The sequence below is a fragment of the Misgurnus anguillicaudatus genome, chromosome 18, assembly GCF_027580225.2.
Source record: "Misgurnus anguillicaudatus chromosome 18, ASM2758022v2, whole genome shotgun sequence".
NCBI lineage: Eukaryota > Metazoa > Chordata > Actinopteri > Cypriniformes > Cobitidae > Misgurnus > Misgurnus anguillicaudatus.
The window spans coordinates 19533551-19558980 of NC_073354.2; the positions used below are offsets into that span (position 1 = coordinate 19533551).

Below are 25430 nucleotides of genomic sequence, written 5' to 3' on the forward strand. Positions count from 1 at the left end.
CTTGCTCTTATAACTACTCGTCTTAAATAGGAAAAACGTTGATGTGATTGGTCACTTCTAACTTTATCTCTAAATGGTACCATTGAATGAATGGGGCTAAGCTAAATGCTATCGAAGCGGCGCAGCGCGCTCCAGCGCTTACGTGCACGCACACAGATGATAGAGGGATGTATCAACAATTCTTGGTTGGGTTAATAACATATTTTAATATTGAAAATGAATAGACTATTCCTTTAACGTAAAGGGTCCTGCTAAAAAACTATACAATTCAAACTTTATAATAGGTTAGAAATGCACTGTGGAGATTTCACGTGGAGTTGTGCAAGTTGTTACAATTTCAACTTTTTTAGATTGCTTCTCTACTTTAAATGTACATTCCAGAAATGATTAAAATGCCTTTGGAAAATAAATCTTTACTGATAAAACACTACCTGTATTCTTAATGCATTGAATAAATTCTTGATTTTAAAATGAAATGCTGTGGTATGTGGTGTTTTGCCTGAAAATACATTATGATAAATATTTATTAAAAACTTGTATATTTACAAAAGTACTGTAAGTGTATCATACATACAATCGTCCTTTGAACAAATAATATTAAACACTTTATCATGGTTTGTCTATTTTAGACACACTGACTTCACAGAAAATCCATGATTACCGAAAACAAAGTGCACTAGGTCCATTAACCTTTCCCATCAAGGTCCATAGTTGTAATTTCAACATGCTAGTAGCTTGCACATTATCAGTGTCCTCTCTACAATGTATCGGTCAGCACGCCCTGTGTGACCGACTGAGTCCTCTGTGGCGTCATCTGCTGGTTGATGTTAATAATGCAGATCAGAAGAAGAAAAACCACTACACATTCATCCAGTATACCCAGCACACTGCCCAACGGTCCAGGTAGGGTCTCCAGCGGCGATGCCAGAGACATGGCAGCCCCGAAGCCACAGACAGCCACTCTCAAAATAAAAAGCCATACCAGGCCGCCCATGTTCCCCAACCATCGCACCAGCAATAGTAGGAAGAGAGGAGCATCACATAGGTAATCTTTGACCTAAAAAAATAAATCATTAAAATGATATTGTAACATTTGACAACCGGGACAACAGTATGGTTTTTAATATTACACTTTTAGAATGGATGTGTTAAAAACAACACACTAAATAAATTGTCTTCTAATACACACATCTCTATTTTATTGGAACAGCACATTATGTGTTACTTTAAACACAACTTGTGTTTTATTTTAAAGAAAAATCAAAAGAAAATGACACACAATATGTTAAGCACAACACAAAAAAAATTTAAATTATTAACATATCCTTTCTTAAAGTGTACTGTGTTTGACATGTGGGCCGCCTTGCCCTGTGGTTTCAAACCCTTTGTATAAAAAGGGAACAAAAAAGGGTGTGACACAACCCAGAGCAAATAAAGCGATGAAGTGTTTGCTGGTAACTGAATCTGCCTATCTTATTTACAGTCATGGGCTTGGCAACGAGAGATCAATTCTTTAGTTTTTATTGTTCTGTAGCTCAACTGACTGGGTATGTGCAAAAGCATGCGTTCAGTTCCCAGGGACTGTGAATACCCATTGTTGAGTCAAATATAAACATTTTCTGGGTTCATTTAACCCGACAGCTAGGTTTGTCTCTCACCGGGTTGACCCAGCATTTTTTTAAGAGTGCAAATAAAAGATTGTGCTGTACAGTAAGTTGCTTTAAAGCATTGGGATAATGTGGGCTAGTATTAACCTGTCTTGGAGCTCCAGTGTAACGCTTGTTGTAATCTCTAATATGTCTCAGAATCTCTCTGTCTTTACAGTCAGCTCTGTTCTCACTGAAGAGATGAGACATCTTATTCACCTGAAAGTATAAAAGACAAAATTAGATTTTCTAATAAAATAATTTTATAGATAAAGAGACGGTTTCCCGGACATGGCTTAAGTCTTAACTGAAAGCAGTTTGTACATATCTTAACATATATCAGGGCCATGTTTTGTTTTTCATAAGTATGTTTGTAACGAAGGCCTTGTCCTTAATGAATCTAAACCGCACCATACTGTCTACATAAGAATGTCAGTAAGTAAGTCTCACCGTCTGTCTGCACAAAGGACAGCTAATGGCATCTAACCAGGAGCCATGTTTCCAGTAAGATATCAGGCATGGAGCTAGAGAAAAAAACACAGAAGACAGATAAGCATGGTCTAAGTTTTTACAGCCTCTGCTTTAATGTATTCATGTACAATAATCTATCCAGGGATTTCTTTTTAACAGTGAAATCTTTGCTCGAATCCAAACAATACATTTACAGTTTTTTACAGATGCTAGGACACATTTCTCAATACTTAGGTCACTTTTGCAAAACTCTTTACACAGTTCTCCAAACAAACTTTTAACTTGGCAAAGCAGTTCATTTCACATTCAAAATGCACTACAACTACCAAAACACTTTATTCAGGTCTCAAATCAACTCATTCTTCCAGAACACTAGCAAAGGTTGACATCCGCAAAACAATGACCTAAAAAACACGAACAACATGTAGCATTATACAACGCTTTCTCTGTTTATAATTCACTGCAATATATGTTACTGGAATGAAACAGACATGATGCAGAATTCTTCAATATTTTAAGTAGTTTATTTTTTGCATCAAGTAATTCCAAAATACAAGAATTTGTATACACACCATCCACTGATACAGATACAATAGCAGACATGGGGACTTGTGACTTGGTGACTTGGACTCGAGTCGACTCGAGTCGCTATTTTTGTGACTTGTTACTTGACTTGACAAAAAATAAAATACTTGAGACTTGACTCGGACTTGGAAGTTAAAGACTCGGGACTTGACTTGACTTGAGACACGATGACTTGAATGACTTGAGTGTTAATCACATCATGTTTTCAGTTTGAATATAAAATATATAAATTATTTAAAAAAAATTAAGTTGACCAAGCTGGAGCGCCGGCTGAGAATGGCGTTGTCATGAGTAAAACGACACTATCATCCGTCATGCCCTCTCGTACCTTACGCACACCACGCCCACTTAGATCAGATATCAACATGTCAGCCGGAGGGGTACAGAGGGTCATCGCTTTTGGCTACAACAAGATGGCAAGAGACGAACAGTGCGTTGCAAGACATGCAACATTAATATCACGGACAGCCAGACGACAACCATTCTGCCCAGATTAGAATGCCATTAACTGCTTGTCAATTTGTTAATATCTGGTTAGTTGGTGGTTGCAATAATAGCTAAAGTAGCCCTCATCATACTGTGTTGGGGACAAATGTGGGCCAAATAATTTGTATTTATTTTTTTAAATACTTCCCTTGATCTGAGCGGCACGAGACTTGGCTACTTTTTTAAGTTTGCCACCTGAACACACACACACACACACACACAAAGAAAAATGACTTGATTCTACAATGTTAGGGGTGGTTCACATGTCACGTCTTTTGCACGCCCAAGTTCGTTATTTCAAATGTAGGCGCGCGAATGGAAGAGACGCGTTGCGACGCGCTCATTCTTTCTGGCCGAATGTTTGAGAGAGAGCGAGAGAGCGTGTGTGTGTGTGTGAGAGAGAGAGAGAGAGAGAGAGAGAGGAGAAATGTAACAAAGTTTTATGTTGTTGGTAAACTGTGTTTGAGAGAGGGAGGTGTTCAGAGAGGATTCTGTTGGATGTTAAGATGTTATTTGTTTTATGGACTCAATGTTGAAAATTTCAAACATTTCAAACACAGTTGGCAGAAGTGAAAAACAAATAATTTATGAAGTTACAATTTTGTTTGATTCCATGATGCATTTTACTCAACATGCAAATCCAAATTATTATAATTTCCTGATAGTTACTTTCTATTTCTGTCCTTTCACTTTATTAAGATCAGATTCTGCAGGTAAAATTACAATAATAAGGTGACTTGACTTGGACTTGACTTGACCTACTACAGGACTTGACTTGACTTGACTTGACATAGCCTGAGACTCGACTTGACTTGACTTGACCAAGAAAAAAAATACTTGGGACTTACTTGAGACTTGAAGGTTCAGACTTGAGACTTACTTGAGACTTGCACATGTGTGACTTGGTCCCATCTCTGTACAATAGTAATGCTAATCTACTCTGTCTTCTCCATTTGGCCAATTGTTTTATAGCATTTATTTTGAAGATATAAAATATATTTCATTAAAATATTACTGTAGAGATGTAGCAAATTGCTGTCTTATTCAGTTTTGTATTATGTTATTGTTTAGAAGATAAGTTTAACAGTTTTGAAAACAGTATGTAAGCATGTGCAAATTGGCCTGTATGTATAAAGAGTTTTGGCAGTTGTGTCTGAGTGAGAAAAGAATTCATGAAATTTGAGAGAAGTAGCCACTGAATGCATTTTGTGCCAAAGCAATGATAATTGATCCTCAGTTTAGCCCACATAGACTTCTGTTGTGCTCACTGTGTGAAGAGTTTTGCAAAAGTGACCTAAGTATTGAGAAATGTGTCCTAGCATCTGTAAAAAACTGTAAATTGCATTTTTATATGTTAAAACAACAAAGAATGTTACCATATTATTTTATTATTACACTTTACATTATATAATAAGGATTTAAATAGCCATTTCTCTTTGATATGACATTTGAGGTCATTAGATTCACTTTCTATGTAATTAGCATAAGCAAAATGACATTAGATAACAAGCAATTCTAAAAGATTTTTCTATACTTTCTCTCTCTCTCTCTCTCTCTCTCTCTTCTCTCTCTCTCTCTCTCTCTTCTCTCTCTCTCACGTAACTATGACAACAACAGTATGATATTAAACTCCATGCACAGTCACATGGCCCAGTAAGTGTTTAAGTCAGTACATTAATACCTTCTGTGTAAATTTCACCACCATCTGCTCTCATATAGTGCAGAAGAGTTTCTATGTCTGCTGAATTTGCACCTTCATTTTAAGTGGAAATTGTATGTGTCAGTCGTATAACACTCACCACAGAAAAGATGCCCACAGTTGGTCTCTACAGGATAACTGGCTGGTTGCAAACACACAGGGCATTGGGGATCCCTGTTGGCAGCTGGTAGACACAATTTGGTGAACTCCTGCAAGCATAATGTTATGCGATGAATATCCAAAAACATTTAAGCATAACATCATCCGTTTTTGAAAGCAGGTGCTTTTGAAGCAGTGTTGGACAATTAATTAATTTGCAATGAGTGTGAAGGATAGTAAGGATGTTTATTTACCTCTCTGTTGTTCACATAAAGGTTGTGTGGCTGATCTTGACTTTTTATCTCGGAGCGAAGATGGAACCTTTAAAATTGACAGATGATTGAAGTGCAATACTTAATTACACATTTTATTAGTCTGGATAGTCTGACATGTCTAGACTTTGAAGAAGCACGTACATCTAAATGTGACACGCCTGCATTTTACTCATAAACAGATAACAAAATATCAGACAGCCTAACATCAGATTTGTAGTCAGTAGTTATAATTTGAAGTTATAATATTTCCATCAAGAAAGTATGTTTTATGTACCTCCAATTAAAAATATATAAATCAATGTAAACATAGGGCAACTTTCTGTTTGTATAAATAAAACAATGAAAAGAATTTGATATTTGCACTTTTAGTTAAATTCAGAACTTTTCTGCTTTTTTAAACACAATTTAAATGTAATAATCATTATTGTTTAAGTTGTGCAGAAGAGAGATATAAATAATAATAAAAATAATTCAACACATGAATCTGCTTAAAATATATATAATACAAATACAAAAAAAAATAGTTTGAGTTGAATTTCTCACCTGTTGTGGAAACTGTGACTGTTGAGCATGTTTCCTGTTATTCAGTTGCTCTCTGTTTGCAAAAGGCACAGACTGAAATGATTTTTACTGCTGCACTACACGCTAAATGTGACAGAATAGTTGTTCATTAACCTGGTTTTTCACTCCCACATCTCTGCTATTTTTAGAGGTTGGGTAACTACACTGATTTCCTGGTGGGTTTTTCGAAATTAAGGAAATTTGCTTGAAGATTTACTGGCATCCACAAACACACACTACATGTTTAAGTAAAATGAAGTTTTTGTTACGAAATCTGATGTCTGTGCCGATTCCATAGGTTGACAATGTTATGTCATGTGACCACTGACACATGTTAAAACAATCTAATCTCCTCCTATGTTACAGTAAGTCGGCTAGGTGTCTGTCAATAGTTTACTGTTAGTCAATATAATGCACTGTGGCATGGATAAACAAAGAACACATTTTAAAAAGCCTCTGTAAAATCCTCATCATCTGGGGTAATCCAGCAAGTTAACATACAGCTAACAGGATTAATACTATACTCTTAGTGTAATGATTATACAGATCAACACTTGTTATACCTTTTACATTACTAATGTATGTACAATAGGCTAGGTGCTTGTTTGTGTGTAGGGACCAATTGTCCCCACAAAGACAGCAATACCAGTATTTTTGTTGACTTGTGGGGACATTTTGAGGTCCCCATGAGGAAATAAGCTTATAAATCAAACAGGATGATGTTCCTTGAAAATGTGAAGTAGCAGAAAGTTTTCTGTGATGGTTGGGGTTAGAGGAAGGGAAAAGAATATGCAGTTTGTACAGTATAAAATGCATTACATTTATGGAATGTCCCCACAAAACATGGAAACCAGAATGTGTATGCGTGTGCGTGCATGTGTATCAGAATTGTAGAAATCTCTCCCCATGTCATCGAACGATGAGACAGTTCACGTTTTTCAGTTGTATCTTTTTTTAGTTGTATACTTGAGTTCATTTGCCCTGACTTTTTGCTAAAGATTTCTCAAGCTAATATTTATCTTTCTTTTTTTACCCAAACCTGCAAGGTCACAATGGCTGAAAATAGCAGCTGTGATCCACAAGACCTTGATGTCACACAAGCAAGGTAAAGGGCTCAGCCCTTTGAGAGCACCCTTTTTGAGCCAGTCAAGGCTGTCAAGGTCAAAGTCCAGTGTCATGTCAGTCAAGGATTATTACCATTTACGTCCCATATATGGTGAAGAATCTGGTAAATAATTGGAATTTACTACACAAAAAGTGTAAAATAACTAATGCCATGATTATCGTGTCTCAGCAGAATGTTATGTTTTTTTTGTCTTATTCCATAAAGACAAACTTATGACATAAAGTGAATTTAGGCTACTGATAAAATGATATGCAATAAAGACATTGATGTTTTTTATATATCTTTGTTTGTCCCTTATTAGGTATTGTATGCACGTGATCACAATCTTATCCTAGGTTTTTATTACAAAGGGATCATAAAAGGTTTTCGGAGGCATATTATACAAATGATGAGTGTTAATGTTTAACAGCAGAAATTCATATAGAGTATAAATCATTATTAAAGTCCCTATCATCTATTTTATACAAATTTCTTTGCATGTTTTTAATAATAATGTACTGAGATATGTTAAAAATTAACTATATTAACTATACAAAACATTTTTTTTACATTTAAGATTTAACACAGTTTCCCATTCAGGGGCCGGGGCCCATTAAAACACCTCAACAAACTTTCAAGATGAAAAGAAGAAGACTTAAAATGTTATAAAATTAAAATCAAGCATTTAATACACTTAAACATCTTTAAAACCCAGATATTATGGTTTGATTGTAACAAATATACATCTTTTATCAAGCTCTATAATATTGTATTGGTTAAAAACAGGGGGCTTTAAATGTAGTTGTTGACAAAAATAATTACATCTTACATTATTATATGCATATTAAAATATAATCAATTATAATATTTGCCCATCTCTTGTGAATATGTAGAAATCATCCGTGTTCACTAGCTGCCTAATACCCAATGCTCTGCCAGGCTTCTCAGTTTTGTATTGTGATTGGCTACAGAGTCTTCTTAACACAAGACACCATAGGTGTGCTCGACTTTATGCGGCGATGCGCAGACCGATCAGCGTGTGACATCAAACTACCGCGAGACCGAACAGAGAACTATTAGCCGTTTGCTCTCGCGCTACTTTGATGTCATAAGCCGATCGGTCTGCGCATCTCCGCTTGAATTCGAACGCACCTCATTGGCGTTTCATTCCTCGCTGTTGCGCTCTCTGATCCAGTCAATCCCCAAATCGCAGCGCGTAAAATATCATCGGTGTGCATTCACGAAACCCTTACGCTTATATTGGTGCGTAGTCGCCATAGACCTGGTCAGCGCTACGCAAATACACCCCCAGGTGAGGTCTGATGCAGAGGGACGCGCATTGTTGACAGGTGGACGGAAACATTGCCTGCTAGCACAGAGAAGAAATGGATTTAAATAAAACGGTGCTGTGTGATAGCCTGATTGTTTGGGTAAGGCGTTGCCTTTTTGAAGTTTATATGTAAAGGTCCGTTGAGTCTGTGCTTCAAGGGTCGTTTATTTATGTGCGATCGGATCAACGAGGATAGCGTTACCTGTCGCAGGTAGTCGGTGGCTGGTAGCACCAGGGTCCAAAAATACCGGAAATAAGCTTTAGACGAAGCCACAGCGGTGTGTTTAAACCAAATGCGGTTTGCTGTACATTCATTATAACAGTATGAAAATGCTGCGCTGTTTTTAAATGTACGTGATGCTCGTTACATAAGAAAGACGAGAGGAACACTTCATCCTCATCCTATTTAGGCGTTTAATCTGTTTAACTTGAATGTTTGTGAGGTATTTGTGGATTGCATTTCTGAGCTCAGCTACTTTGGCTGTCAAGCAGTGGATCTCAACCTTTTTGTTAACAAGACCTCCCACTGCCCACAAAAATATTTAAAGCTCCCCTATTCATAATTTTTACCAAATAAAATATTATAGAGCTTGGCATAACTAAAAGCACATAAAAAACGCTTTGGTATACTTTTACTATTATCTAATATATATTATCTAATATAAACTGCAGTAAAATTTCTAGATACTATAGTGTAAGTCTGTGGAAGTCTATTGAGGACCGCTGGTCTAGAAACACTGCTCTAAACCATGACTGTGTTTAGTTTGCATACTGTATGCACAAGGATCACTTTTGTGTTCTTCACACCTGATCTGTGGTGTTTTTAAGGGTATCATTTCGTTGCATCCTACTGAATAGTTACATGAAAGTGTGGCACATTTAACATTGTGGTCCCAAGTGCATTGGCAAATCTTTGCAAATCACCAGAGCTTAGAACTGTGCAAAGATCTTCAGCACGTATTTAAACATTAACATGTTTGGGCATTTTGTTAATGTTTAGGCCATTGTATTACTTTTAGTGAGAAAGGTGTGCATTGTAATTTCAAAGCAGATTTTCCCCATTATAACGCTATGATATTAATTTTTTGTTGTGAATTCTGTTCTGTTATAAAGTGTCATTTGTTTGTATATTTTGCCTTAGCTGCAGACCTTCAACACCGCAGCCCCATGTAAGACAGTGGAAGATCTGATCTCAGGAGCCGCTATGTCTCAGGCATTGCATCAGATGTGAGTGTTTAGATGTTTTTGTTTGATAGAAACTTTATTGTAAATCAACATAACTTAATATTTTACCTGTGGTAGTGTGATGCCATAAACCTGTGAGCTTTACAGACAGAATACACTACTGGTCTAAAGTTTGGAAACACTTGACTAAAATGTTTCCCATGTTGTTTTAAAATCTTTTAATCGGAGTTTAAATGTTTTTGAAAGGGATGATTTTGAATGAATATTAAGGAAAAACAGCCAATAAAAGCCCAGATGAAATGTGTGCTTTAAAATGTGACTTTATGCAGTGCTTCTTAAAATGTAATTTATATTTATGCTTTTTGTCACAGTTATCATATAATGTGAAAAAAATGTTACCCGTGACAGATAATAAAAACTATGCTGTCTGGTTACATCTGTTGTTTCTCATTCAATCATTCACTATGTTTCTCATTCACTAACTTACTCTGTCTGTTTCGCTGACATAAGCTACTCAAATTCCACCATGCCAGCATTACTGATTTAAATGTCTGCGTTTGAATAAGTTATGACTTGGGATTCTGGGTAGTCTTCTGAGTCACATTACTTGACACACATTATGTTTTTCTTTGTCGTGTAATGTAATGTTTAGCATGAGAACCTGAGAGTATGATATAAATACATTATAGAAGGATATAAAGGGAAGAAAACACAAGTATATTACATTCTATTTACAGATTGCAGTCATGTTATGACTTGATCTGATTCTGAATAAAAGTATCTGAAGTAGATTAGGATAAATCAAACTGATCAATATATTTCCATTACAGAGATCCTTCATGGTTCAGTGAGAACTGGTTGGCACGCATTAAAGAGGGCGTTGGAGATAATGTCAGACTCAAGGTAGATGTATTTTATTTTAGGCCTTGGTGCTTAAAAAGCTTTTAAGAACACATCAAAAACATTGTATAAACTAAAGCTAAAGTCTGTTTTACTTTGTGTTTACAGATGAATAATCTCAAAAAGATTCTTCAAATGATTATTGACTATTATTACGAGGTAAATGATGAATAAAGCTTAGATTTTTTTTTTAAATGCTTGCATAATAAGTAGGGCTGCATAACAACTAATTGCAACTAATCGTTTGTAGAATACAAGTTTTTGTTTACATCATATATGTGTGTGTATTGTGTATAATAATTCTGTATATATAAATAAACACACATGCATGTAAAATTTTAAGAAAAAAACATTTGTATATATTAAGTATTCATATTTATGTATAATATAAATGATATATAAATATAAGAGTGTATATACACATGTAAATATTTCTTAAATATATACATGCATGTGTGTGTATTTATATATATATATATATATATACAGAATTATTATACACAATACACACACGTATATGATGTAAACAAAAACTTTTATTCTGCAAACGATTAGTTGCGATTAGTTGTTCGGCAGTCCTAATAATAAGAAATGCATGCCACCAGACCCTTTAAAAGTAATTAATTAAGTTAATTCACCTGTAATTTATGCATTTAGTTAAAACAAAAAAAGAAATATACTTATTCTCTCTAAATACGAATATTGATTTATGCATTAATGCATAACCCTGTATGTGTTTGTTTAGGTTTTGAGCCAGCAGATCACAGGTTTTCCTCTGCCTGATCTGGTGCGTGTTGTAGAGCATTCTGATCAAGTAGAGCTAGGACGCCTCCTACAGCTCATCCTGGGGTGTGCAGTCAAATGTGAACGGAAACAAGGTGTGGGAGGAAAAGCAGAATATTACAATAAAGATAACATTTTGAAGTTATTTAAAATATATCCTATAATACTTTCTATTTCATAATTTTTTGCTTGTAATGTTGTTGTTTAGATTATATCCAGATCATCATGACCCTGGAGGAATCTGTGCAGCATGTGGTGATGACTGCCATTCAGGATGTTAGAGACTATTCATTCATTTATTATAACATGTTTTCATGTTGTCTAATATACACTGAAGTGTTACAATGTGTGAAGTGAAATTCAAAGATTGTTTTAATTTGTATAGCTTATGAGCAAGGAGACCACGCCACAGTTAGGAACAGAACCTTTTGGAGACACTGATCAACAGGTAAGAAATACAGACATTAGACAGCTCCTCATTTGCCACTCAAATTCACTTTTTTTTGTAAGATGTCTTCTCTGGAAGATACGCGTTTTACTTTAGCTCAATGATGACATGACATGTTACATTTGTAGTTAAAGAAAGCGTTAGAAGATCTGGCTCTGGTCATGTCACAGAAAGATGAGCTTGCCCAGCGCTGCCAGGAGCTCGACATGCAGGTAAGACATCAGTTTCAAAGAGTTAGCTTACACAATCAAAGATACTATATAATTGTGGACAATAGGTATAGAAAGCAAAAAGTTTGTCTAAAGTTTTTTCTCATATTCCTCATTAAGAAAGTTAATATCTGACACTGGAGTGTACACCATTAAATATTTTTTAACATGAATGAATGAATGAATGAAACATAAATCTATAAACAACTGGTTAGTCTGGTTTTGTAGCAGGCAGTGGTCAGAGAACAGTCCAGTGATGGTGTGTTTTAATGCTTGTGTTTGAAGAGTGTTTGTGCCGGCTCAGTAAACAGCATTTGTGAGTCCTGCTGTTCTGTTGCTTCATCTTCACGGATGAACAGATTTAGCTTAAATAGTGCTTTTTGTTTGTGTTTTTATGTAGAGATGAGTGGATGAAATATATATTTTATTTAACACCTAGAGGATCTGTTTCTCTACTGAACATGTTTGTGATAAAATAACACATTAGGTCCAGAAATGAAACTGCCATGTCACATTGCCTGTGCTTGTTTATGGGATAGAAATTCATGTGTTGCTGGTTCTTAACAGATTGAGTTGTAAAGTATCCATGGCCTATGAGAGGTGAGTCTTATGGAATGCATGGGAACAAGGCTTAACTACAAACTAAAATCCTGCGTTGCCACTAACCAACCTAACACTTATAAAAAAATGTATAATGAAAAGAGCTTATCAGATTAATGAAATTAATGGGTTATCAGGTTGCGGTGGTTTTTATATTGGCATGCAAAAAAAAACCGTGAAAGCTACCATTGGGCTTTGGGGCAGTTTAACAAGTTTAACAATCACAATTAATTCATATGCAAATAAATGGGAAACTGCACTTATTAACTTTCTCTTTTATCTTTAGCAGTTGGACTTTTAACATCAACTTACATGTTAATTTTTGCCTGTACGTTACGGGTTTTGCAGGGAAAGACCGTCAAATTTGTTCACAAAAGGCCTTTCTTTTACTGACTCATAACCTTTTTATTGCCATAAAGGGAAATTACTGAACCTAAACATAAACCTGATAAAAATATGCTAATTTACCAGAAAATATGTCAGGGTTTTGCATTTCTTATGATGCCGTGGAGGTATAATAATCATAAATTGAACTGCTTCCCAGAAACCCCTGACAAATGGCCTACTTTCCCTACTTTGATCAGGTGACTGCGCTGCAGGAGGAAAGAAACAGCCTCCTGGCAGAAAATGACCTCTTGACAGATCGGACCCAACAGCTCGATACGTTTGATGACCCCAACACTCCCTCAGGCAGAAAGCACAGCCAACTACAGCTTCAGTTCGAGCAGCTTCAAGAAGAAACCTTCAGGTACAACTTTATCTCCACAAGCGCGTATTCTACTAATGCTACGTACACACCAAACGCGGGGCATCACGTTACTGTGGGTTCACACCAGACGCGAGTTTAACTATTTGCGCGAGTAGATTACCGGTACATACAAAGTCAATGCAAAGACACGTGGGGCGATGTGAATGATGCGATATGGGCGGCGCGTTTGCCGCGGAAACGCGCGCTATTCGCTTCAAACGCGTCTTCGCCCAAGTTGAAAATATTCAACTCGAGCGAAAAATTCACATGACATGAAGTTAAATTCTCGCGAGTATTCTAGAGCGAGTAACGCGATGCCCCGCGTTTGGTGTTTACGTAGCATTTCTCGTTCTAGATTACTCGCGGGATTTAACTTAATTTTTAGTTCGAGTTGAATATAAGATGCTTTTGAGACGAATAGCACGCGTTTTTGCTGCAAACGCACCACCCATATCGCGTCATTCGCATCGCCCCACGCGAGGACGCATCTGATCGCACCTTACATACGCTTCTTAAAGGCGGAGTCCACGATGTTTGAAAGCCAATGTTGATATTTGAAATCACCTAAACAAACACGCCCCTACCCCAATAGAATCTGGACCTTCTGTAGATAGACACGCCCCACACATACGCAACCCGGCAAGGATGTCGGTTAGTAGACACGCTCCTTACTGCTGATTGGCTATAAGTGTGTTTTGGTAGTCGGCCCGTCTCCTTTTCCAAAGCGTTTTTCAAACATCGTGGACTCCGCCTTTAAGGGCGATTTATAGTTTATAAGTTCTACGCCATAGCCTGTGCGTAGCTCTGCGAGCCTGACGTGCACCTCGAAAAAATTTTAACAGCGCGTCAGATCTACGCGGACCGCAAGCGCAATGATTGGTCTACCAGAACCCCTCCTGTCAGGTAAAAAAACTGCGTCATAGGTATTTCCGTTTGTGACGGTGAAAACAAAGATGAGCCAAGTTGAGGAGTGATTTAACTCAAACTGCATCAAAAGTCGCTGTCTATTTACTTCCATCATTGCTGGTCTTCTCAAATCATACACAAGTTTCTATTTCTTCTTCGTTTTTGTGGGTTAACTTGCCAAGCTGCTTCTTCTCTGACGGTCGTGCTGCTACTGTGGTTACACGCGTGGATACTGCTTACCAGCGGTTTGCGCGTGTGTTTGCACGTCGACGCGAAGGACGACGCAAAAGTATAAATGAAAACCGACGCGGAACCTACGCACGACTATAACGAGCCCTTTACTCGCGCAAATCGTTGAACTCGCGTTTGGTGTGTATGCCCCATAAGAGCTTTTCTAAATAATGAATTTATTGAATTACAATAATAGTAAACTATTAGTTCTGGTCAAATTCAAGAGATATTTAGTATAACAGCACTGGAAGGCTTTACTGTTAATATCATTTATATTACATTTAGGCTACATTTACACATTCAGCAGATGTTTTATCCAAGCAACTTACAGTACGTTTATCGTATACATTTTTATCAGGATGTGTGTTCCCTGGGAATCAAACTCACAACCTTTTTTTTTTTGAACGATCGAAATACAGAAACAAATATCAGCACAGTCAGTGGCTTAATTAGATCAAGTAAATAATAATTCAAGTGTGGGTAAAAAGTTGTTAAAGTGTGTAAATAAAGAAAGAGATCTTTTTGTGTATTAACTAGACTGGAGGCAGCTAAAGATGATTACCGCATCCACTGTGAAGAACTTGAGAAACAACTCGTGGAGCTTCAGCATCGTAACGATGAACTGACCAGTCTGGCCGAGGAGTCCCGAACGCTTAAGGATGAATTAGACGTACTGAGGTGTGTGCATGTGCTTTATGTGCTATGTGTGTGTTTTGGAGAAGTTTTGTCTATCAGACAGATCCCATTATCATCCATGTGTGTGTTTAGGAGTTGCTCTGATCGGGCAGTGAAGCTGGAGGCTTCCGTCGAGACGTACAGGAAGAAATTAGAAGATCTGAGTGATCTCAGACGACAAGTGAAAGCTCTGGAGGAGAAAAATATGACCTACATGCACAATACAGTCAGCCTGGAAGAGGAGCTTCGCAAGGCCAATGCTGCGAGAGCTCAGCTGGAAACATACAAGAGACAGGTACAAATATAGCCACATACACAGAGACATATATGGCTAATTTTGTGATTCATGAATTTAAAATTGCCCAAAGTGACTAAGAAATCCTGCAGGTGTTTGTTAGATACGTTAGTTTAAATGTATACATTCCTACTACTTTTTTATTATTCATTATTGTTTGTTTTTTTGTTTTGCCAGTCAGTTAGTAAATAGCCATTAGGATGTAAAGATGATGATCTATTTATATTACCATATTTAGTGACGATCTTAATCTACAGGTGCAAGAGCTTCATAAGAAATCATCCGAGGAGTCTCGTCGGGCTGATAACCTGGCCTTTGAGATGAAGAAGTTTCAGGAGAAACATGACACAGTACTGAAGGAGAAAGAGGTAGAGAGACACTGACACGTCGACAACGTGACAACAAGCAGAAGCATAACACAGTTCTGTTTACTTTAGCTTTAAACATCAGTCCTCTGATAATTGTGTTTGGATGTGATCCATTAGAGAATCAGCATTGAGCGGGACACGCTCAGAGAGATCAATGAGGAGCTCCGATGCACACAGGCTCAACAAGACCAGCTATTACAAGCAGGTATGACTGCAGATAACACACCTGCCATCTGGAAAGTTTTTAAGGGGACTGACTGATGTCTTGGCATGTATCGCCACACACAGAGTAAATTAGCATTTTAATAAAGACACAGAATAATTCCTACCAAGTGGAAGAAAAGCCATTTACATAATTCTGATTACATTTGTTTATATCAAGTTTTTCAGTGATTTGTTTATTGCACATCCTACAAAGTCTAAACTGAATAGACTTTTGTTTCGATTTTAGGAAGACGTTATGAAGCTTAAACGTGTGCATATTTTATACTTTACAGGAAAATATCAAACAGGAAGTCCAAGCCATGATAACCTGGCAGCTGAGATGTTGCCTATTGAATACAGGTATGATGTGTGAAGGGTATTTTTGCTTGGTTGTTTTCTCGTGATCATGACTTAATTTCTCATGATCTCGAGAATACGATCTCGTTATCCTGCCATGATAATCCAAATGTCATAATGTAATTTCCTGTTCATAATATTTAGTCTATTTTGAAGTGGACTGCTAATGTTTATGAGTTGGGGTCTTCGCCGTTACAACACTAATGTGTATAGGGGTGATTCTTACGAAAACTTGGTTTTAAAAATGTCAAGCATGAAAATGTAAAAATTGCTTAAATTTACTTTTACTTTTTTTTCCCACCATACATTAAAAAACAAAGTCTGGAGTAAATGGGAACATTAATTTAAAAACTTTTACTTATCATTTAACACTTTTTGTAACATAATTTAAAAAATTAGTCCTAAAAAATCTCATTACCGCAACAGTCAGAAAACATCAACACTGACATATTTTCAAAATGACATGACAAACCTGAAAGAACATAATTTGGAGATTCTGCACATGCATTTAAAATCAAAGTATTATGCTTCTATTAATTAAATTAACATTTAATAAGCATCTGTTGCGGTAATGATAATCAAAATGTCGTGTAAGCATTCTGACAAGACAATATTTCAAATTAACTGTAAAAAAATGATCTTACCTGGTAGCCATCTTGAAGTAACTGGTCCATGTGCTTGGTCACTCAAAATCAAACTTTATTAAAATTCTGTATGTGTGCTTAAACTGTTCTCAAAAAGTGTTGCGGAGGATGAGAACATCAGGCATGGACACATCATTTTCCTAATTTTTCTTCATTATTATTATACATGAATATTCAGTAAATATTTTTTTTGTTAATTATAATATTTTTGTGTTAATTTGATTAAATTACAACAAAACGCATGTTCAAACACAGCCGGACACATTGCGGTAATGAGAATTTCAGCAGAAAATGAGATAAAATTTACAATTATAAATTCTTATGTTGAAATCACACGTTGTGCAAGGTAGAACACAGTATTGTGTTAATTCTGATGCTTTTTAATGTTACTATATTACACATTTTAAAGCTAAAATCATTAGTGCCGTGGTGTTTCAATGGTTTCGTGAGAATCACCCATAGATAGACTTAATATATAAATAAAGTTGGACGTTCATGTTCGTGAATTTAGGGACCATCTCTAAAGTAACACTGTACACGTTTCTATCTTCAATAGTATTTAACAGTTTATTTAAATAAATATCAACAATCTAAAAAGTGTGCATTATAGCTGACAACCACATAAACACGTTGGTTTTGTGACTGTTTGTTGACTTTCAGTCATTCCATTTAAATGCTGTTAAAAGTAGAAACGTGTATTGAGTAACTTAAAGACGGTCCCTAAATTCACCACTGTAAAATTGTAAATATTGACAAATCTATTTCAGCTTGCGCGAATCTCAATCCAAGTAAAATCTCATTTGTTCATCCATGCTAATTTAGCAAAATATGCTTTTGCTGTTTACAAACAAAACAACACGTTCTATCGAGTACACGTAAGCTTTAATCACATCTCAAGAATGCAACTTTTGTTATGTCGAGATCATGAGAAAAAAACTTTTGTTATATCGAGATAACGAGAAATTAAGTCGTGATCACGAGAAAACAAGCATGGCCTCTCTCGGCTTCCGTAGAAGGGATATCATGCATATACATTTCTTTTGTGAATGAGCAAATCTGTGCACATGTCAACCTTACCATGAAAAAGTTTACCCCTACATATATCTTAGATGTCAATCTTTGGTATCATATTTTAGTGAAAATGTCACATCCATAACACTGGAATTACATGAATGGTTATATTCAGTGTGTATTATATAAAATTCACTAGATGACACATATTTATTACATAACTACTCTATTACATTGCATTAAGAGTGGTGCCTAATTCTTGGAAACCAAAAAATTTAGTCTAATAAGTATTTTTGTGTTGAAATGTCTTAATATTTGCCATTAACTCTTAAGTTATCTTGTCAATTAAGAGAAAACATTTGCATGGAAAAAAATGTGTCTCTGATGAGCGATTATCCGCTAAATACCCAATTTATAAAAAACTGAAGCACAAAAAAATTACTAATTTTAAACTCTGTGTATTGATAATCGTTCTGAATTTGATCTCTAAAAAAATTCCTTTCCAAAAAATGCAATTATTTCAGCTTTTTGCTAAAAAAAAGAAAAATACTCACATTTAACAGTTTATAAGCAGAGAAAAAAATATAGATGAAATGTTTTTTTCCCGTTTTGTTTGTTTGTTTATTGTTTGTTTGAAAGCAGAGGGTCTGTTCTTTCTTTTGATATATTTGTATGTTTTTATATTTTTAGAAGAAAATTTTCCTGGAAGGCATTTTGTGAAACTTTTGTGAACATCACCAAAAAATGCTGGCGGGCAACTTTTCAAAAAAAGGCTAGCGCGGGGAATGAGTTAAAATAATGTTGACATGCTTTTTAGGGAGAAGTTTATCCGTCTGCAGCATGAGAATAAGATGTTGCAGCTGCAGCAGGAGGAGGTGGAGAACGAGCGCATGTCTGAGCTGCAGGTACAGCTGGAGGAGGCCAGGCGGGGACGCAGTGAAGTGGACACAGAGAATAGGTACTGAATGTCAAACACACGTAAGCATCACACAAACACTACTCAAATGTAAGCAAATTAGGTGACATTTATCATGTTAGGTTTCTTTAGAACAATCCCAAATACTGGGTTGACATGGTTTTTCAAATTGATGAGTGCACACTGTCATTGAAAGAAAATGAAGTCGTAACAAATACAAAAAATGTATTTTGTTGCATGTTTTGTATTTGAATGCTAAAATGCATTATACCCATCCAAAGGTATCAGTTATTGGAAAACAAAAGCTTTCCTCAGCTTTTAAACTAGTGGACATTCCTATGTAAGTGGACCTTGATTTGTGTTTTTATTTATTTGAAGATTAAACAAAGAAAGAATCTGTGAGCTACAGCAGCAGGTGGAGGATCTACAAAAAGCCTTGCAGACACAAGGAGCCAAACCTGATGATGTAAGTGCACATATTGGCCTCTTGATGGCACTGCTGTACTTTTTACCTGCTATTTTACTAAGTTATTTAGCGTTTGACATCATGTTTTATTTACAAACAGTCTCATCTGAAGAGAAAGTTGGATGCTCATATGTAAGTTTATGTCTTGTTAAATATTACTGATTGATGTTCACATTTGTCTACCTTTTGACACTTTTTTTAATGCTTTTTATCCAAGGGTACAGCTGAATGAAGCACAAGATGAAATAATGAAGAAGAAAGAGCTGTTGGAGGACCTTCAGCCAGACACAACTCAAACCAGTGGGTCTTTGACCTTATAACTCATCCTAAAGTACCAATTTGAGATTGAACTAGGTGTCAATCTGCAGGTTGGGTGTAACAAATGTGTTACTTTCAGATGTGAAGCTGGATGAGCTGATGGCAGCCCTAAAGAAAAAAGATGAGGACATGAGGGCGATGGAGGATCGATACAAGATGTACCTGGAGAAAGCTCGAGATGTAGTTATTTTAACTTCAACTTTTTCAACACATGACCCAGTTTATCACTTTGTGTGCACTTACAGTATTTATGTCTTAGCCACAGTAAGTATCGCCTTCATTGGTCAACAATAAATGTTTGTATGTTTTAAAGGTGATTCGAGCTCTGGATCCCAAACTAAACCCAGCCTCAGCTGAGATTCAGTCCCTAAAAAGTCAGCTCTCAGAGAAAGACAAAAGAATCATTGCTTTGGAGGTACAGCACCATGACTATGTTCTTCTCATGGACTTTATAACATGTTATCTTATAGAAATTTATTTTATTCTTTCTTAATCTCTGTCTTTTCTTCACCAAGCGTGAGTGTGAACAGGCCAAACTGAGGGAATATGAGGAAAAGTTAATTGTGACCGCTTGGTATAATAAGGTATGGTGACGAGCTTCAATACTTTTGAAATGTATAATTTAAAAAAAAACTCTTTTTTTTAATAATTCCCTCACTTCTTGTTTCACATACAGAGTTTGAGCTTTCAGAAGATGGCAATCGAGTCACGGCTTAAAGGGCTGTCCAACTCTATAGTGCCGCCCGGCCAGTCTTTCCTGGCTCAGCAACGTCAGGTGACCAACGCTCGCCGTACGACGTCCATCAACGTGCCTGCCACTTCTTCCAAGTAACGTCATCTTGAATACCTCCCAACCTCCTATTCTTCTCCTTTCCCTCACGTGCACACTCAAGTGACCTTAAGTACACTGCGAAACAAAGGGGACAAGCATGCCATTACTGAACATTAGCATGTCCCCATGTTCACTATCATCAACAGCTACACGTGTATTTAATCAAATCTGTACAAACTAAGGAATTCTACTCTGATAAACTCAGTCAGCACACACTATAATATACAGTAGGATTTTTATTCAACCCCACCCGTCTGCAGCAGGGTCACCTCTGAACCAGCACTGATACTAAATCTGCCCGAATTGAAGGGCTGTACAAGGTCACAGGTCAGTCTTTTGTTAGGCTCTTCTTCTCAGTTCTTGACCGCACAGGAAGAGTCAGGAGGCCCTGTAATGGTACTGTAGCATGTATGCTTTCACTTCAACTGACTTCCAGTACACTATGCAGCTGTGATACTTTTGTATGTGCATTATTGCAGGTATGTGCAGACTACACGTTCAGACAAAACAAGGCCCAATTTATGAAAATGCCTCCAAGCATGTCAATCAGCCGCATAAAAAGTAAATGTAAGCAATGGTTAAGGCTAAAGGTATTTGGTGCTGGACACCATTTTTTTCCTTTCTAATAAAATGTCTCTTTCTCAGAAGCAACATATTAAATACAATTAAAATATGTATACACATCAAATGTATATGGTCAGACGTATCGGTTAAACTAAATCTAGGTGCTTCATGCTTTATTATATTTGATATTCAGTTGACTGTGATCCGACTCTTGCATGCTCTTTAAATAAGCAGAAGGGCCTTTTTATCTATTTGATGTATAAACCGATATCAGGATTTTAACACCAGCGCATAATCGAGCTGTCTCTGCTAGAGCACAATGCTACTGTATTGCAGCTTTGAATATGACATTGGCCTGTTTTGGCTTCAATCTTAAAATTACGTATATATCACGTAAATCATAGTTGCATTGTACATCTGAAATGGCTTTGCTGTATCGTAAATTGCGTAAATTAGACTGTGCGATTTGCTGTTGTGTTCAGAAGACATGTATAGTTTCTGTTGGATCGCATAAATTCTCCATTCATACAAACTGTTTTAAATAGTAAAGTTAATTATTACCTTTTTGAACTTTTTGATTTAAGATTGTTGCCTGTGATGGGTAAAATCTAAATGCTAATATTTGTGTATGATATGTTTCAAAGGAAGGACTCTTATATTTGTGTACTCGGTTTTATGAGCACTATCATTGTTTGTGAGAGATTGTGATTAATAAGAATTGATTGATATTATATTTAGTCATGTTTGGAGTTAAAGAGCACTTACAGCCTTCATTTACATGTAATGAATAAACACTAATGTTTGTTTTGCAGTATTGTTTGTTTCTGTGATTATTTACTGTATTAAAGTGCAAGTCAGGTCCAATTTCTTAGCTTCTAAGAGTCCCCAACAACAGCTTTAAATGTATGCAAGGTCAAAAAAACACTGTCATTTTCACAAAATATTAATTTGATATTACCCAGAAATCCCCAAACGATTTGTGTGAAGCTGTTCAACGACTCGAGTCTGCCTAAACCCCACCTTTCGGTAGCCTACTTTGCTCTGATTGGTCAACTGACACAGTACAACAATAGTGCAACATTGACCTTGTGTTAACATGATTTACTGAGAAGACATTAGCGACATAAATACACATCATTTATTATTAATCCAAGCAATAAAAGCGACGACAGACACTAAAATTTAAGCAGGTATGTAAGTTAAGCTAACCAGGCCATAGCAAATCTGTAAACAGTAGTGCAACATGCATTAGCCGCTTGCTAACGTGATTTACTGACAAGATATCAAGAAAATGGACATCACTACACATCATTCATCATTAGCCTAACTTATAAGTTTAACTTATAAAAACGATGACAGACAATGAGGACAAACAGACCCAGTTCCTGTTGCTGGGAAGGTCATCGCACCACTGATCTACTGGCTGTCCTTCAACGTGATGCCTAGCCGATGCGCGACCAACGACCACCGGCTGAACCAGTTTAATCCACTTACCCGCTTCCTATCCCTACAGTTTCTACATATATGAATAATATATTAATTTCTCCCAAGGGTTTTTGTCCTTCTAGGAGTTTTTCCCACCGGGTTAGGGGTTTTTTTCGTCCCAGGGAGAGTCAGCCAACTTTGGCTTAACTTAGCACTTTTCTGTATACATTACATTATTAATACGCTTGCTTGTATGGTTTAACCTTAGCTGCTATATTCTACTCCAGCTAACAGAAAAAAGTTCTAAGAACGTTCCCTGAAAGTTTTTAACGTTCCCAAAAACGTTCTGCCAACGTTAAAAGTGTCCAGTTTTCTTGACGTTCTAAGAACGTTTTTGTGTTGTCTCAACGTTAGAGGAATGTTACATTTTACCATTTTTAAACGTTATGACAATGTCATGTTTTAATGTTCACAGTCACACAATGTTTAAAACAAGAACTGTTTATTATATTGACTTCTTTGATTGTTATGTAAATGATAGAGAAACATTGCATTTTATTATATTTATTTTTTATATTTATATTATTTTATTATATTTATTATATATTTATTATATATTATATATCTATTATATGTAAGTTTAGATGTTGATGTTTTGTTTAATTTTAAGTCACCATTATTGTGATTAGTGTTCGTTTTAGTTGGGCTCTTGAGCCTTGTCCTTTGCTTGCTAGTTTTTTCCCTGGTTGTGTTAACTTTTTGTTAATACACCACATTTGTTATGAACATGTTAAGTTAGTAGTGTAATTCTGTGGTGTGGTGGTTGGTACATAATGGTAAAAAATCATTCCTAATTAATTTACTAATCAAAAGTTTATTTTCTGTCAATAATGTAAATGAGAGCCAGCACTTTCACAGCAGTTTGTCATTAAAGAGTTTTAGAAACTTTGGACAAAAAAACATCTGCTCTACAATTGGGACGCACAAACACCAAGAACCAGACCACGAATCTCAACCATGGTGACAATTAAATGAAAAACTTCATGCTGCAATGCATGCTGGGTATTAACAAATTACAAATCTCATTCAGGACTCCCAGCATGCACTGCAGCATGGATAAATAAAGATTTTTTTTCCAATTTTCTTTGTCGCCATGGTTGAGATTCGTGGTCTGATTCTTGGTGTTTGTGCGTCCCAATTATACAGCAGATATTTTTTGTCCAAAGTTTCTTAAACTCCTTAATGACAAACTGCTCTGAAAGTGCTGGAGCTCTTTTACATTATTGACAGAAAATAAACTTTTGATTAGTAAATTAATTAGGAATGATTTTTTACCATTATGTACCAACCACCACACCACAGAATTACACTACTAACTTAACATGTTCATAACAAATGTGGTGTATTAACAAAAAGTTAACACAACCAGGGAAAAAACTAGCAAGCAAAAGACAAGGCTCAAGAGCCCAACTAAAACGAACACTAATCACAATAATGGTGACTTAAAATTAAACAAAACATCAACATCTAAACTTATATATAATAGATATGTAATATATCATAAATATATAATACATAATAAATATAATAAAATAATATAAATATAAAAATAAATATAATAAAATGCAATGTTTCTCTATCATTTACATAACAATCAAAGAAGTCAATATAATAAACAGTTGTTGTTTTAAACATTGTGTGACTGTGAACATTAAAACATGACATTGTCATAACGTTTAAAAATGGTAAAATGTAACATTCCTCTAACGTTGAGACAACACAAAAACGTTCTTAGAACGTCAAGAAAACTGGACACTTTTAACGTTGGCAGAACGTTTTTGGGAACGTTAAAAACTTTCAGGGAACGTTCTTAGAACTTTTTTCTGTTAGCTGGGATATTATCTATTGATTTTCTGTGTTCTGCTTTACGCATGTAAAGCTGCTTTGCAACAATTAACAATTGTGAAAAGCGCTATATAAATAAAATTGAATTGAATTGAATTGAACAGACACTAACATTTTTACACTCATTTAAGCAAGCTTGTAGGCTAACCAGGCCACAACTTAAAAGTAGTTTAACTGCAACATGCGTTGCTAGCGTGGCTTACTGATAAGACATTACAGTAAACTAGACATTTTTAAACACTTGGGGGAAAATAAACACATAATGTAAAAATCATACTTACAGGTTGTGGTTAGGAGACGCATGTTGTTCCAAATAAAGTGGATACTGAACCATCTTTCATTGCTTGTTTGGTAAATCCCTCCTTTGAAAAAGTAATTTTAACCACTGATTCTTCAAATCTTTATCCTTTGGTAGTAAAAACAACATAAACTTGTCTTTACAGCTGAAAACACAGCGTCTTCTCAACATAAGGTTACACACTAATTGGTGAAGTGTCTGTGGGCAGGTCAGTGTTTTCGTTTCTCCCGGGCAAAACTGTAGGCAGAGATTAATATGCAAAGTGTTCGTATCTATGTAGATAGAGACAGGCAGAAGATTCAAACTATATGACGACTCGAGAGTCAGCCAACTTTGGCTTAGCACTTTACTGTATACGTTACATTATTAATACGCTCGCTTGTACGGTTTAACCTTAGCCGCTACATTCTACTTCTTATATTATCTATTGATTTTCTGTGTTCTCCTCTACATCTTCTCATGTAAAGCTGCTTTGCAACAATTATCACTTGTGAAAAGCGCTATATAAATAAAATTGAATTGAATTGAATTGAATCGTTTTAGTGATTCAGAGTCTACTCCCTACTTTAGAAGCCAGTAACCTTATTAATCGTGCACTTTTTGGTTTAACTATTTTGCACATCGTTTACATTAACATGATACACTGCAATACAGGTCATCCAAACAAAAGTAATTATATTGTGATCACAAACGTTACAAATATCTCTGAATCTCTATGAAGTGAAGCCTTAGCTTTACCCTTCAGTGGTGTCAGTTCAAATAATATTGGCTTTTTGCCAAATGAAGCAGATGTTTTGAGTAAAATGGTTGAAAAGTCTACTAAGTGACTAATAAAGAAAGCAACTTGCCCCACCTATAATAATGTAGGCTAACCTGCACTCAACT

The 25430-nt window shown here is 36.0% G+C and overlaps 2 protein-coding genes across 3 annotated transcripts; one reads left to right on the forward strand and one right to left on the reverse strand.

Moving 5' to 3' along the window:
- Positions 1-168: 168 nt before the first annotated feature.
- Positions 169-8498, reverse strand: LOC129429562 (E3 ubiquitin-protein ligase RNF170). The gene is made up of 7 exons (XM_055186345.2): positions 8460-8498; positions 5805-5856; positions 5241-5307; positions 4988-5096; positions 2097-2170; positions 1755-1865; positions 169-1057 (listed from the first exon to the last, which is right to left on the reverse strand). Exons 2-7 carry the CDS (start codon positions 5831-5833, stop codon positions 758-760), a joined length of 690 nt encoding a protein of 229 aa, XP_055042320.2. The 5' UTR covers positions 5834-5856; positions 8460-8498; the 3' UTR covers positions 169-757.
- hook1 (hook microtubule-tethering protein 1) lies at positions 8217-21728 on the forward strand. Of its 2 annotated transcripts, none has more exons than XM_055186342.2 (22): positions 8217-8357; positions 9399-9484; positions 10273-10345; positions 10451-10501; positions 11088-11220; positions 11334-11401; positions 11511-11573; positions 11702-11785; positions 12967-13130; positions 14805-14945; positions 15036-15237; positions 15495-15605; positions 15723-15810; positions 16103-16169; positions 18639-18779; positions 19116-19203; positions 19304-19335; positions 19421-19503; positions 19601-19701; positions 19835-19936; positions 20037-20105; positions 20198-21728. In XM_055186342.2, the coding sequence occupies exons 1-22, from the start codon at positions 8313-8315 to the stop codon at positions 20351-20353; spliced, it is 2148 nt and encodes a 715-aa protein (XP_055042317.1). In that variant the 5' UTR covers positions 8217-8312; the 3' UTR covers positions 20354-21728. The 2 variants fall into 2 exon arrangements, with proteins under 2 accessions (XP_055042317.1, XP_055042319.1); XM_055186344.2 differs by lacking the exon at positions 8217-8357 and adding an exon at positions 8512-8535.
- The last annotated feature ends 3702 nt before the right edge of the window (positions 21729-25430 follow it).